Source organism: Drosophila suzukii, chromosome 2R (assembly GCF_043229965.1).
Source record: "Drosophila suzukii chromosome 2R, CBGP_Dsuzu_IsoJpt1.0, whole genome shotgun sequence".
Lineage (NCBI taxonomy): Eukaryota > Metazoa > Arthropoda > Insecta > Diptera > Drosophilidae > Drosophila > Drosophila suzukii.
The window spans coordinates 4,956,099-4,971,732 of record NC_092081.1 but is presented as its reverse complement, the minus strand read 5'-3'; the positions used below and the strand labels follow the sequence as shown (position 1 = coordinate 4,971,732).

Sequence of the window (15,634 nt, the reverse complement as noted above, 5' to 3'; positions counted from 1 at the left end):
TTGGGAGTCAACGGCCGGCTGTTGCCCATTGCCAGCTACCGGAGTATGGTTACCAATAGGTCGATAGTGGCCGTTGTTCTGGCCACGCGACACCCGAGAATTGCCGAATTGCACTTTCTTCTGCCTTTACCAGTATGAGTCTGGTTAGTCACATGCACCCCTCCCCCTGAATAAAGATTCGTCGTTGTTTCTCTATGTGAATCATTTTATGTACGTAACAAATCCAACCCGCAAAAAAATCTCGTGAACATGTCCTTTCGGATCACCCTTTTCATCAAAAGAGTCGAACAACCAATAGCCCAGTCCAGCTCAGCATTATTTGTGGAACCCTTGAGAACCTCATCATTGGAAACGCTCAACATTTGCTCATGCGATCAACACCACGGGGCTGGACAGATCTGAAGGACCTAATAATCGGAGAGTATAACAAATCAAAATATTATGAAAATTTACGAAAATTTGTCGATGACTTAGAACTAAAATTATCCATTATTTGTAATTAATTACACTTAGATGGTAGTATAATTAATCAAACAAAAACACCTCTTAACGAGGTAAAAAGTAGTGGCAAACGCGCCAATATTTATTTACCTACACGTAATTTTTCTGTTGTAGCGTGCCAAATACATAAATTTAATATAGTTTATTTATTTTATCGAATGTAATATCATTTTTCGTCAACAATTCTGGATATCAGAAATTTTTGTTAAAGGCGCGTTCGCCACTACTTTTTATCTCGCTAAGAGGTGTTTTTGTTTGATATCAGAAGTTTTTTTTTGCACAAGAGTTTAAGTACCCCAATACCATGACTAGGAGTCGTCCCCATATGGCTTGGCTATTGAAAAACCAAACACACAGATTCGACCCCTAATCTTAGCTGAACGCCACCTTAAATTAGGCACTGTAGCGTCATTACCAGTCGGCACCCTCGAGGAAAGTTAAGTATAGGAATCTCAAGGGTTGTATAGTTTCAGATTCTAAGAGAAATCTGTCGTTTCTTATATTTCCCGCCGAACTATCGGGTTATTCCAAAGTGGTAGAACAAATAGATCAAGTTTCCTATTTCGACTAGCTTAATGCAAGTAAAGGACCCTAAAACCATAACACATTTTCCGTTTGAAAAAATCGAATACGAATTTTTTCATCAAATTGTTTTTTTTTTCTTGTTTATTCCAATAAGTATGAAATATTTCGTATACGGAGCTGAAACGAGTTGCACTTTTTATCGCTTAATATCTTCCAAACGTTAATTTTAAGGGCAAAAAGTAATATAGAACAAAAGTTGAGTAATCTCAAGGGCTAAATGATTTGAAAATTAAAAAGAAATCGTTTGACTCAATTTTGAGAAAATAGTTAAAAAGTGGCTTTAAAAAATAACTTTTTGTCATAACTCTTAATCTATTATACTCAGACAATTTTACTATATGAAGAGTATTTAGCAAATTAAATTATCTTTTCAGAGCTATATAGCCCGTTTCTGTAGCACTAGTTGTTTAGATACTATAATCATTTTAAATCTGGCTTTTTTTTCCGCTAAACTAGCTGGTTTTTCCAAAAGTAGAACAAACGTTTTCTATTTCAAGCTACTTTATACACCCATAGGATTTCCAAAACCCTAAAACTAAGATGGGATGCATACAAACCCACAAACAAAGGGACAAACATTTTCATTTTGGGAAGAAGAAGAAAATCTTGTTTTTTGAATTACTTTTGAACGGGACAATTGATTTCAACAAATGAGGTATCATTCGCGTATTCTCAGGAAGAATACAACTGGCTAAACAGCCGGGGGCTTTTATCCCCACCGTATCCAGCAGCTCCAATTTTCTAAATTTTTACTTTTACATTTTCACCGCTTTTCTTTCAAACAAATCTATATTTCGAACGTCTTGGTATGCAATCTACTTAGTTTTTGCGAAACCTTTCGATTGGTGTATCACTCGTTACGATCGGACCATAATGACAGATTTTCAATTCTGCGGCTATATAGTAGTTGTCTTCGCACGCTCTCTTGCGCGCTTCGCCACTTCGTCAAGAAAAATTCAACAACAAGCCAATTCAACCAATTATAGGTCTTTCGAAATTCAGAATCAGGAAAGAAAACGTATGTCTGATTCTGGTCAATACAAGCGAGTCGAAGCGATGGACACAAACGAAAATTTTCTATTAGAAGCCTCGGTCGATCAAAGAATTCCACAATTTGCATACAAATAAATAAACAAAAGTGTTAATGTCTCGTGGATACAGGATCTAGTAATAGTCAAATAAGGCCAGATATGTTAAGTACTCATCCGTGGCATGAAGCCCCAAAGTAATATTTACAATGATAGGAAAAGTAATTTTGGGTACTGTACGAGAAATAAACGCCAAACCTATAACTGGCAAACCGGGAAAATTAAAACATTTGATACATGATTTTTTAACAAAATATATAGGGTATTCAATTGCGTTGCAAAAGTGTAAACTTTGTAAGTTTGCCAGACGAGAATTGTGAACGCCCTCTATTTTAAAATATCGTTGCAGGAAATTGACGTACAAAATAACGCCAACTTTTAAATTTTTGTGAAAAGAAGGCTATGATATTTTCTGTCATTAAAACCCAACTTTTCAGTATATATTTAGTATTTTAGATAAAATTCTTACCCATTATTAACCCCCTATTTCTACACAAGTACAACAGATTTGTATACATAGGCTGGGGTGTTGTAGGCCTTGAAAACTATTTTGTATGGAAATTGTTGTTGGAACTGCTTACACTTTTACACTTTTCAAACGATTGCAACGCAATTGAATACCCTAATAATATTTTGATTGGAAGAAATATACTACACTTAACTAAGGTCCATATAAACTTCGAAGAAGAATATGTAAAGTTAAATAATATAATTTTTAACTTCACCTCTAAACAAGAAAGGAAGTTAGCTTCGGCAAGCCGAAGCTTGTATACCCTTGCAGTTATAATTATTAAATTTATAAATACAAAAAATTATATTCCCAATAGTATAAGATAATATGTCAGAAAATTTTCAAATTATGTCACCAATTTTCCGATCGTTCCTATGGCAGCAATATGATATAATCGTCCGATTTTGATTAAATTAAATTCGAAATTCAAAACTAAATAAAAAATTTTGTTTCCAAGCTTAGGAGGTTATATGTTCAAAAACACAGAAGCTATAATTTGTTTCATATTATTTTCCCACCAATTTTCCGATCGTTCCTATGGCAGCTATATGATATAGTCGTCCGATTTTGATAAAATTTAATTTGAAACTCAAAACTAATTAAAAAATGTTATTTCAGAGCTTAGGAGGTTATATGTTAAAAAACACCAAAGATATAATTTTTTTAAATTTTTTTTCCGGTTATTTCTATGGGAGCTATAAGATAAAGTAGTCCGATCCGGCTGGCTCCGACTTATATACTACCTGCAAAATATATAAGACTTTTAAGAAAGTTTCAGCCCGATAGCTTTAATACTGAGAGACTAGTTTGCGTAGAAACGGACGCACAGACGGACATGGCTAGATCGACTCGTCTAGTCATGCTGATCAAGAATATATATACTTTATGGGGTCGGAAACGTCTCCTTCACTGCGTTGAAAACTTCTGACTGAAATCAATATACCCTCTGCAACGGTATAACAATGAGAAAACAAAGTATAATATAATAAGAATAAATATATTCTAAACTTAAGTTTTTTTGGTTTTTAAATTCCCCTCAAAATATTAAAATAATGCTTTCTATCCGGGTAGCTGCACAACAAATAATACCCTACAAGTAACGGGTATAAGCATCATATCGAAAAGTCAAAAATAATGAGCGCCATAATTGTGGGGGATAGTGCGATGTTTTAAAAGTTTAACCTACATTAAAGATTTTTTATGTTAGGCTTCTTTTGAAATCTATTAAGTTTTATTAACAAAATTCGCGGCTATTTTCTCTTAATCAGTGAAATGGGAGACTTGGAACAAAAGTGACGCTGTGAACTACACTGAAGATTTAAGCATCTAATTAAAAAACGGATAATTTAAGAATCGGTTGATAACTTTTTATGAAACTTGGGACACAATCCACTTGCTTATTATTATTTATTTTAAATTTTATAAATTCAGCATAATCCATCCTATCAAAATGTTTTCCCTCCAACGGTAATTTTAAAAAGAGCGCTTAAATATTTTAGGTGTCGAGGTGGCATCATCGAAATTTTATCGATATTTCACCAAATCAAAATATCCATAAAAGCTGAAAAACACTGAGTACCAATACAATTTAGTAAAAACACGCTCTAGCACATTAACTTCTTATGGAAAAAAGTAATTGCTGCGGAATCCGGTCGCTTATCAGAACTGAAACCTGTGTGAATTGTTAATATAACAATAAATATTGTTGTTGTTGGGTATACGATAGTTGTTGGCACCTGACAACCCTTATCACAGGGCGTTGCCACATCAGCGGAAAAGTATGGTGCTACCGGCGGTAATTTTGTTTTTAAAATTCTATTTAATGTCCTTTGTTCGATCTGTGGAGAACATCTAGGAGCAGGGAGCCCTTAGGTCAAATCAACTCGGCCCACACAGTAAATTGGCAGCAACTCCGATTCGATCGGCCACGCAAAACAAGAACGCGGCCGACGTGGCAACACTCGCTTGTTTTTCATTTGACATTGAAAGGTGCTCGCGAATTCCAGAAAGGACGTTGGAAAATCGGCAGCCGCTCAGTACCTATCAATAGCAAACACGGCGAAGTTGTGGCGCGGTGTTCTGGAGATTTGCCGGAGCCAGATAAAACCATCTACCGGACGACTAAGCAGCAGAGTCCGCGCTTATAAGTGAAGTGTCGCGAGTGGCCAAAGCAGTTCACCAGTTCGCTCTTTTCCATACACTTCGAAATCCACCCGCAATCTAACGAGTCCACCTACTACCTCCTTCTACTCCGCATCCACCTCCTGTTCCTTCATTTTTGTTCCTACCATTGGGAAAACTAAAGTAAGATGGCCGGCGCACTTCCTCCACTGAACCAGGAGCCAACCTTCCAGAAGCTGCAGGAATACTACGATAAGCAGGGCAAGGACCTGAACATCAAAGACCTGTTCGTGAAGGACCCGAAGAGGTTCTCCAAATACAGGTGGGTTTTTAAAGAAATCTAGGGATTTCGAAGCCGAGTTACGTAGAGTTACGTATGTAGACATATGTATGTACACTCGTTTGTGTATCCCCCATCGTTTATTCATCGAGTTTCGCCCACTCTCACTTTCACCATCGGCTCTCGAGTGTCGTCGCTACTCGATTTGTCCTTGCATAAGGTCACAGCAACGACCTCCGCCTCGTACTTGCTCTGAGGTCAAATGATTTTCGTTTGTTTATCAGCCTTCGCCTGCACACCCAGAACGATGGGGAGATACTGCTGGACTACTCGAAGAACCGTATCAACGACGAGGTGTGGGACTTGCTCCTCGCCCTGGCCAAGGTGCGCCGCGTGGACGCCGCCCGGGACGCCATGTTCTCCGGCCAACACATCAACATCACCGAGAACCGCGCCGTCCTGCACACGGCCCTTCGCAACCGCGGCACGGACCCCGTCGTAGTGGACGACAAGGATGTGATGCCCGACGTCCGTGCGGAGCTTACCCACATGAAGGAGTTCACCAACATGGTCATCTCGGGCGTTTGGCGCGGCTGCACCGGCAAACAGATCACCGACGTGGTGAACATCGGTATCGGTGGCTCCGACCTGGGACCGCTGATGGTCACCGAGGCATTGAAGCCGTACGGCAAGGGCCTCCACTCCCACTTTGTCTCCAACATTGACGGCACCCACCTAGCCGAGGTGCTCAAGAAGGTCAACTACGAGACTACCCTCTTCATCGTCGCCTCAAAGACTTTCACCACCCAGGAGACCATCACGAACGCCACCTCCGCCAAGACCTGGCTCCTCGAGCATTCCAAGGAGGTAAGTCGCCCGAATGGACAAGCATTTAATCTAATAACTGATAATGTTTTGGTTGAAGATAATTCAACTAAAACGAAAAATTATATGATGTGATGTAATGTTTCAAGGTTTTTCTATTGGTATGATATGTTTAACATTTTAAATCACATGTCCTCTTTTAAAATATTATTTACCAAGCTTTGTTACACAATAGTATTATTTAAATTAGAATAGTTTGGAAATTTTACATATTGAGATTACTATACTTATTCAATTACCATTATCATCAGTAGATAAAAACCGACTAGTGGCACAAAGTTTTTTTTCAAATTTTTTTTTTATGATAGGAAAAAACTTTTTTTTTAATATTACTTTGATAAAATTGTGAATGTGAAACATTTTTACAGAATAATTCAAAGCATCTAACTGACTCACAGAATTCGGTCTCAAAAGAGACTTGTTATTAGTCATAATAGATTATTTCTTATTTTTTGTTTTATATCCGAAATTAAATTAATTTCTCATTCCTTTGATCCATATATGTATAAACCTCGGTTATTGATCAACCTTATTTTCAAAAATATATCAAATACTGTTCAAATTAAGTTATTGGCAGACGCCACAATGATTTGACTCATTTTAGAATATTTTGAAACATTTAACAATTACCAACAGTAATTTGTATTCATATTGACTTTTCTGTGATCGAATCATACTTAAATCCCCAACCAAAATTAGCCTTTGTCTGACCTATATTAATATTTATATTTTTCTTTCCAGCCTGAGTCCGTAGCCAAGCATTTTGTTGCCCTTTCGACCAACAAGGAAAAGGTCACCGAATTCGGCATTGACAGCGCCAACATGTTCGGTTTCTGGGATTGGGTTGGAGGACGTTACTCCCTGTGGTCGGCCATTGGACTCTCCATCTGCCTGTCCATTGGCTTCGAGAACTTCGAGCAGCTCCTGGATGGAGCCCATTACATGGATAACCATTTTAGGTCGACGCCGTTCGAGAAAAATGTAAGATCTAATGTAGTGTGTTTCTAATGCTCTTGTTGTTAACCATTCTGTTTGCTTGTTAGGCTCCTGTGGTCCTGGCCCTACTCGGAGTTTGGTACTCCAACTTCTTCAAGGCGGAAACACACGCCCTGCTGCCCTACGATCAGTACTTGCACCGTTTTGCCGCCTATTTCCAGCAGGGTGATATGGAGAGCAACGGAAAGTTCGTCAGCAAGGCGGGCAAGGCCGTCAACTACAGCACAGGTCCGATCGTGTGGGGCGAACCAGGCACCAACGGCCAGCACGCCTTCTACCAACTCATCCACCAGGGCACCCGCCTGATCCCCTGCGACTTCATTGCCCCCGCCCAAACGCACAATCCCATTGCCGGTGGCAAACACCACAAGATTCTGCTGTCTAATTTCCTTGCCCAGACGGAGGCACTCATGGCCGGAAAGACGGTTGACGAGGCTCGGGCTGAGCTCACCAAGGCTGGACTGTGCGGCAACGAGCTAGATAACTTGCTGCCCCACAAGGTGTTCGTTGGCAACCGGCCGACAAACTCTATTGTAGTGAAGAAGGTCTCACCTTTCACCCTGGGCGCATTAATTGGTACGTCTGACTAGTCAAGCTCACGAGCACTTATTGATATCAATTGATTTTTTAGCGCTCTACGAGCACAAGATCTTCGTGCAGGGCATCATTTGGGACATCAACTCGTTCGACCAGTGGGGTGTTGAGCTGGGCAAGCAGCTGGCCAAGGCCATCGAGCCGGAGCTGGATCACTGCAACGAGGTCTCTACGCACGACAGTTCCACGAACGGTTTAATTAACTTCATCAAAGCCAATTGGAAGTAATCATGTCTGGCTATTTGTTGCAAATTAAAATGAAATGTTGACACAAATGCTCTAATTGTTAGTAGTTTCTGAGCCGTTATTGAGTAGCCGCTGCTTATGTATACTCGAGCTACAAACCCCCTGTTATTGGCACATTATTCAACTGTATTTATGAATTGGAATTGTTTGTTTGCTTGTGTATCGATAAAATCTCATGTCGGAATTAGACCAACAGATGGCTCACCCTATTCGTTGTTGCACGTAGTTTAAAACCACAAATAAAAATTGATGAATTCGGTGTAGAAAACTGTGTTTGGAAAACAATTGTTTAATGTTTAGCTGACGACGACCAAGGAATTGCATTTAAACTTAATCTAGGGGGAGGCTGACTAATCCATTGGTTCATCGGAGTCTGTGTCTGCGTTAAGATCGTCGGTCGCCAGATCGTCGTCTGCCACCAGCTCATCGTCCGAAATACTCTTCGAGCTGCCTTGCTGGTCCTCCAGGTCGCTCCAGTTGTTTTCAGCTAACAGCGTATCTTCGGGAGCATCAATTGGCTCGTCTGCAAACAGTTGGATTTGTTCTTCGAATCTTGCACAAGAATCTTTTGGTGGCTCACCTGGGTACTCGTCCAATACTAAGGCGTTTCCATCGTTCAAATGGTTGTCCGCATTGCGCTTCATCTGGCTGATTATCAGATTTACTCGCCCCGTTATTCTGAAAAGAAGGCATTTTAAATTTGACTTTATAAAGCTAATAGAAAATATACATATACAAAATACACCGATCTCATTGCAAAATTGTGTTGTGTACAGCTTCCCGAAATGGACCTATTGTGCACCGATGGTGTCAGCTATAATGACCACTCCACGAGTTCCCATTACATTAAAACATCAAATCAAAACCTAAACGCCCCAGCCATCGGACCAGGAAGTGCCCTGCCCATTGCCAATATACCCAGCATCGCAAGTTTTATCAACCTGTGCAACAAACCGATCTGCGATGACGCTGATATGCAGTGCATCGTCGACCTGGTCGAAGGAACTATCTGCGAAGCACTGGCCATAATCAAGTCGGATCCCCGCGGTCTCTTTTGTTACAAATTCCCGAAAAAGGGGAAACTGTCATCGGTCAGCTTGGTCTCCTCTGGGTACACCGACGCCGCCGTGGCCAACGGAGAGGACGATACCTCAATTACAAATCATTACACAGGATTCCTCGGCGTTTCGCTGGACTCTGGGTCCAGTGGCTTGACGCGCAAGATGCTGACCATCGGGGATTTCGAGTACTCCAACGCCATCGCCGACATTAGGGATTTCGTCAGCCGCTGGGAGCTGTCGCCCGACACCAAGTGTGTCGTAATCAGCAATCCCATTCGCCACGAGGTTCCAATTAAAGGGACAATCCTATTTGTGGATGCCCATTTCTCCAGGCCAACTCACCGTTGTCCCAATCCTCTGGCCGTTGCCAAGGTGCGGTTCATCATAACCGTGTCCAAGGTTCTACTGCGGCACTATCCGGTGATGATCACCTACCGATTTGAGGGCTACAACACGCTATACTACGGTTTGGGCGAACGCTGCCTTAACTCATTCTCCTTCCAGCGCTTCTTCATAGACACCATCCTACACACCAAGTTGACTTTCTTCGCTGCCATCTCCGAGTGCCGTCACGGCACCATTGAGAAGCCTAAGCATAATATCAAGTCTAAGCATGCCAAGAAGTCCGATGGTTGACTCACCATTCACCATTAAAAACTCTTATTTTGTTGTCCTTGAAGTTCCCCAAACTGTACTTACTGTAAAGCTTCCGACAGGCAATTCATTCGCTGCTCCGCCACCCCGAGACAAATGCTCAGTTTCTCGCGCAGCGCCTCCTTGTCGTCGGACATCAGAACACTCGTGTGGGTGGAAGCCAACACGCGCAGCCAGCGCAGAGCGGATCTGACTCTGGATTTAAAAGGCGACATGTTAACAAAAGTTCTGGAACTATCTATTATTACTTTTTTTTAAGAGACTCACTTGGAGTGCTGTCCTTGCAGCAGGATGGATAGTTCGTTCACCAGGGGACTCACGTATTCGAGTGGCAGCCGGTCTAGCGTCAGCTGTATCGCCTCTGTATCCCTCGTGTTCAGAACGGCTTGTATCATCCTGAAAACAAACTCCTGTTAGTAAACGTCAATTGCTATTATTGGAAAACGCCCTTACGCCTGGTCCTTGCTGTGTAACGCCTGCATTAGCAGCTGCGTCTTGCTCTGTGTCAGCAACTTGCCGCCGCTCAGTTTGGTTCCATGGATCTTCAGGTGTTGCAGGCGAGCCTCCATGGGCACTTCGTTCTGAACCTTCTTTTGGGAGATGGGTAGTGCGCTGTTGTACTCCACTGTTTTTTGGCTAACTATGGGCTTCTGGACCTTGGTGGCAGCCTGGTAACCGAGCTGCTCCTTTCCCTTCTTATTCGCATAGAGCTTTTTTGGATCGGCGCGTACGATAACGTTCAGTTTCTCGCCATAGTTGGGTGTAAAGCGTTCGAACTGCAGCTGCTGGAGACTGCCGTAGCCAAAGAGGATTTCGTGTGAGCGATTTGAATCGGTCACAAAATGAGCCGCTATTGCAACAATGGGTTCCACCGTATCAGCTCCATCGGACACAACTTGCAGGGACACCTTGGGCTTTACGAACTTCTCGGCCGACAGACTGTGAAAGCAAGGGTTTGTAAATACTGCTAACGCCCTGTAGCCACTATTCTTACCTGTCAGCGTTCAGCAGATAAATGTGTATATTGCCATTGCGGGTAACACTGGCCACTCGCAGCTGGCCGTCGTTGCGCACTTCGCTGGTCAGACAGTAGGCCAAGTCCTCCATAAGTAGCGTGCACGCAGAAGCCTTGTTCTTGCCCTTCTTGTCGATCTTCCAGAAGCAGATAACGCGCTCCATCCTGGCGGTGGTCAGAACGAATTCAGTGCCATCCTTACAGGCAACGCTGCTGATGGCGTTTATCTCGCCCGAGTGGCCTGTGAAGGTCTCGACCAGCTCTTTCGTCTCTATATCGTACACCTTCAGCTGGCGTGAGCCGACGGCCAGGGCGCGACTTTTCTGCAGATAGGCTATGTTCTGCGGCTTTTCCGGTCCCACCTGCCATTCGGCGATGGATTGCTGCTCCGACAAGGACCAAACGAGCACCCTGCAATCCGCGCCCACTGTGTAAAGCTGGCCAGCGTTATCGTAGACGATCGAGGTGACTGGTCCATCATGGCTATCGCCACTAAGCGTGCGAGCAATCTACAAGCATGGATGGAGTTCATTTTGGTTTCTTTATTTCCGAAAAAGTATCTTTTACTCACACTTCCCTCGGCCATAGAGTACATGACCACTGCTCCCTTCAGCGTTCCCAGCGCAATGTGAAGCCGTCCACCGGCTGCATCGTATCCCTGAAGGCTCTTCCGCGACTTCTTGGGCCGGGAACTAGACACCGAGACCCACGTGAGCGCTGTGCATGGCCCGGACACCTGCAGATTGGGCGTAAACTCCTGCTTCAGCGTGTTCGTCTCCGTGTCCCATATCCGCAGGACGCCCTGCTCGTCCACCGAGGCAAATAGTTGGCCACCATTGGGCGAAAACCCCAACACGTGCTTCTTGCCCAGCGACATGGTTTTTTTGTTTTGAATTAGAGATGCGCGCGGGGCCAGTGTTATCCCCAGCACACGCACGGTTTTCCGTGAGTCACGCACGAGTCACGACTAAAAAGTAATTATCTACCAACGTTTTTATACCCTGTATAAAAATATCGATTAAATAATATTTAAAATATCCTAACCCGTAAGTAGAAATATAATTTTTTTAAGATGCTTTTAATTTAACTGAAAGGTTATGTTTTTCGAAATATGTGACTTTATACTTTGGATACCATTGGATTTATTCTTATCTGTCTCGTGTAATATAAATGCTAAATCTAAAATGTATGTATTACCTAATCCAATTCTGTAAATTTAAAAATATATATTTGTACAAATACCTAGTCACGGTTTATAATAATCGATAGACCAGTCCCATCTCTATCCCATCCAGAATGTTCGCGGCCACTTTGAGGTTATAACTCTAGCTGGAATTTACCGACTGACTCCGTGTGAAATTGAAATCTGTGTACAAAAATGGCTTTATCCGTTCCCAAGGCTCCCGGAGTGTCGCAGATGCTCAAGGATGGCGCCCGGGTGAGTGCAACAAGGGGGAATCGCACCGCATAAGGTTCGTCGGGCGGCGGTTTCATTGAGAAAAACGAAAGAAAGAAAACATGCCGTCTCGGTGAGGCGCGTGATTAGTCATCCTCATGAAACGCAGCCGCACATATGAAGGAAAAATTATTAATTTGATGGCTTTCCGGGTATCCTTAGATGTACACCGGGCTTGAGGAGGCGGTGTACCGCAACATCAGCGCCTGCAAGGAGTTCGCTCAGACCATGCGCTCCGCCTACGGGCCAAATGGCATGAACAAGATGATCATCAACCACATCGAGAAGCAGTTCGTGACCAGCGACGCCGGCACCATCATGCGGGAGCTGGATGTGGAGCATCCGGCCGCCAAGCTGATCGTCATGGCCAGTCAGATGCAGGACGCTGAGGTGGGCGATGGCACCAACTTTGTGGTGGTGCTGGCCGGAGCTCTGCTGGAGTCCGCGGAGGAGCTGCTGCGTTTGGGCATCACCACCGCCGAGATCTCCGACGGCTATGAGAAGGCTTTGGAGAAGGCCCTGGAGATCCTGCCCACCTTGGTGAGCCACAAGATCGAGGACTACCGCAACGTGGAGAAGGTCAAGGATGTACTTCGCACTTCGATCATGTCGAAGCAATACGGTCAGGAGGACTTCCTCAATGATCTGGTGAGCAAGGCCTGCGTCTCCATCCTGCCGGATGAGGGCACCTTCAACGTGGACAACATTCGCATCTGCAAGATCCTGGGCAGCGGACTGACCAAGTCTGAGGTGGTCCGCGGCATGGTCTTCAAGCGGTTTGTTGAGGGCGACGTAACCTATGCCGAGAAGGCCAAGATCGTGATTTTCTCCTGCCCCGTCGACATCATCCAGACGGAGACCAAGGGCACCGTGCTGATCAAGTCGGCTGACGAGCTTCTGAGCTTCTCTTCCGGCGAAGAGAGCCTGCTGGAGAGCCAGATCAAGGCTATTGCCGACACCGGTGTGAAGGTGGTTGTGGCCGGCGGCAAGGTCGGCGACATGGCCCTGCACTTCCTGAACAAATACGGCCTGATGGCCGTGCGTCTGAACTCCAAGTTCGATCTGCGTCGCCTGAGCCGCTCCGTGAATGCCACCGTCCTGCCGCGCATCACTACTCCCAGTCAAGAGGAGTTGGGCTACTGCGACAAGGTCTGCATCGAGGAGCTGGGTGACACCACAATTGTTGCCTTCAGGTGGGTTGATCAAAGGATTGAGTAAGTCGAATCCGCTATAATTTGTTCTTTATCCGTTTCAGGAACGAGGGCAAGGACTCTCGCATTGCCACCGTGGTTATTCGTGGAGCCACCGATAACTTTATGGATGACATTGAGCGCGCCTTAGACGACGCTGTTAACAACTTCAAGTGCCTGACCCGGGATGGCCGCTATCTTCCCGGAGCTGGTGCCACCGAGATCGAGTTGGCCACCCAGCTGTCGGCTTATGCAGATACTCTGCCGGGACTGGACCAGTACGCCGTGCGCAAGTTCGCCAACGCCCTGGAAGTATTCCCCAAGGCTCTAGCCGAGAACTCCGGCATCAATGGCACAGATATCGTCAACCAGCTGTACTTGGCACACAACTCAGAGTCCGGCAAGACAATCGGCTTCGACATTGAGGCGGAGAAGGCCAGCACCATCGACACGACTAAGGCGAAGCTCTTCGATCTGTACCAGTCCAAGTTCTGGGGTCTGAAGTACGCAGTGGGCGCGGCCACAACCATCTTGAAGGTGGACCAGATCATCATGGCCAAGCGCGCCGGAGGTCCCAAGCCGCGACAGGCTGCCGGCAGCGATGACGAGAGTTAAGCGGTTCCTCTGTGATTCGTACTGCCTACTATAACTAGTTTCTCCTGCTCCCACAAAGAGTGCATTGTATTTTCATAAACGAGTCCCATGGAAATTATAAATTTCATTAACCACTCTCACACTCACCCACATACACAACCATGCACCCAGTTTCTTGTATTAATAAACTTAACTTACGAAAACTGAACCAACCCGTATTTCTGTCAGGGGGATTTGAAATAAAACAAACCATTTTTTTTCGCACCGAACCCGGTGCCACCGCTAGATAACAATTCTAAGTTAGTTATCGTCTTTTATTTTTGAAATTTAAGCAAACGATTATTCATTTTGTTGAGTACAATACATATTTCAAATGCTTATTCGCAGATACATTTCAATAATATTTGTGAGGACTCGTCCCCGTTTGCGTCGCAAAAGATTTGTATTAACTTTCGAATAAAATGCGATCTCGTTGTCGCTTTTCAATTGAAGTGAATAAAACGTGTTAAAGTGTGTTCGATGACCATGATTAAGAGTACGTGTGCTTGTGATGTTCTTCGTTCCTTCCGGAGTACCCCCTATATATTAAGTTATAAAAAAATTGCACCTCTGGGGACAGGACCGACCCATCCGTGCTCCATTGGATGGTCCGGTTGTCCCCAGGCAAATTTCTGATAATCACAACTAAAAAGTCTCCATGTGAAGTGTCCGTTAAATCGAAAACTGTTCTTTGCGGAATGTTTAAGCAGGAACATGGGCTCCCAAACCAACTGCAGTTTCGATTTGTGGTGCCTCCAAAGTAACTTCGATGGTCGATTTTGGAAAACATTTTGCTGTTTGCTCACGACAGCAAACTGTGGTTCAAAACCTTTTAAAAATGTTTGAAAAAGAAAACTGCTCTGCAAAAATGTGTGATTCTGCACTCTGTCTAAATTTTGCAACTTTACGAACTAAAATCACCGCCAATTTAAAATTCTAGTTAAATGCAACATTGGAAGAACCGATCAATGAAATTATACTTTCCATCGTCACTAAAATGTCGTTTCCGGTTTGGGAACCCGACAGTCTGTCTCGATAGAATTCTTAATTTTTGAATGCAACATGTAAGTACGACTGTGTGTGATGATTTCATCGTGCTTTCCGAACAGGATAATCATTACTTTTCATTCCAATACCGTACAAGTATGCCCTATACCATGTTAGTTTGTACAAAAATAACTTGCTTGTGGTTGTTACTTTTCTCTCATGCCAATAACATTTTAATTAATTGCGCTCAACTCATGATGTGAATATATTCGTGTGGGTATTCGAGTGGTTTGGGTGAGTGTAGGACTGTGTGGGGTGTCTTTCTTATAAGAGGGGAAAAATCACACATTCTTATCGTCATTTTCGTTAAACTAGAGAAACTGACAATTCTCGGATTCTTCGGATACCTGTGTGGTGGAGTGGTTCACATAGCAAGAATAATGGACTGAAATAAATTATCGGTTCTATGCAACTGTTTTTTTAATTGGATATTGGCTTGTTACGCCATAGTGAATTAAAATGGAGAAACTACGCTAGAGATAAATATTGAATATATCTTTCGATTTCTTTGGTATTATATGCTCTTGCTGCGTTACTGCAACGTTCGTAATATATTTGACTAAGAAAAACTGGATAATAAACGCACTAAATATTGCGATAAGTTCAACTAGCTTGTTGTTGTGGGTAGCATTTCTGCTTCGTGTTAAAGCTTTTAAAGTAATTCAATAAGATATTTGCGTATATTTGCTGTTAGTGGTTGCGATCCACCCGCTGGTGGTTAATAAGCTTCAAAATACATACATTTTCACTAAAACTTGTACTCCTTCTTTT

At 43.5% G+C, this 15,634-nt stretch overlaps 4 protein-coding genes across 4 annotated transcripts; 3 read left to right on the top strand and 1 right to left on the bottom strand.

Moving 5' to 3' along the window:
• Nucleotides 1–4,647: 4,647 nt before the first annotated feature.
• Nucleotides 4,648–8,075, top strand: Pgi (glucose-6-phosphate isomerase). Its single transcript, XM_017085223.4, has 5 exons — nucleotides 4,648–5,128; nucleotides 5,371–5,953; nucleotides 6,713–6,952; nucleotides 7,015–7,543; nucleotides 7,599–8,075. The coding sequence occupies exons 1-5, from the start codon at nucleotides 4,995–4,997 to the stop codon at nucleotides 7,787–7,789; spliced, it is 1,677 nt and encodes a 558-aa protein (XP_016940712.3). The 5' UTR covers nucleotides 4,648–4,994; the 3' UTR covers nucleotides 7,790–8,075.
• Nucleotides 8,062–11,432, bottom strand: LOC108017954 (WD repeat-containing protein 43). The gene is made up of 7 exons (XM_017085222.4): nucleotides 11,109–11,432; nucleotides 10,517–11,046; nucleotides 9,976–10,461; nucleotides 9,790–9,918; nucleotides 9,568–9,717; nucleotides 8,388–8,485; nucleotides 8,062–8,330 (listed from the first exon to the last, which is right to left on the bottom strand). The coding sequence occupies exons 1-7, from the start codon at nucleotides 11,412–11,414 to the stop codon at nucleotides 8,158–8,160; spliced, it is 1,872 nt and encodes a 623-aa protein (XP_016940711.3). The 5' UTR covers nucleotides 11,415–11,432; the 3' UTR covers nucleotides 8,062–8,157.
• Nucleotides 8,505–9,966, top strand: LOC108017956 (uncharacterized). Its single transcript, XM_065863604.2, has one exon. It carries the CDS (start codon nucleotides 8,593–8,595, stop codon nucleotides 9,502–9,504), a length of 912 nt encoding a protein of 303 aa, XP_065719676.2. The 5' UTR covers nucleotides 8,505–8,592; the 3' UTR covers nucleotides 9,505–9,966.
• Nucleotides 11,433–11,814: 382 nt separating the features above from the next.
• CCT8 (chaperonin containing TCP1 subunit 8) lies at nucleotides 11,815–13,985 on the top strand. The gene is made up of 3 exons (XM_017084898.4): nucleotides 11,815–11,975; nucleotides 12,156–13,186; nucleotides 13,249–13,985. The coding sequence occupies exons 1-3, from the start codon at nucleotides 11,916–11,918 to the stop codon at nucleotides 13,796–13,798; spliced, it is 1,641 nt and encodes a 546-aa protein (XP_016940387.2). The 5' UTR covers nucleotides 11,815–11,915; the 3' UTR covers nucleotides 13,799–13,985.
• The last annotated feature ends 1,649 nt before the right edge of the window (nucleotides 13,986–15,634 follow it).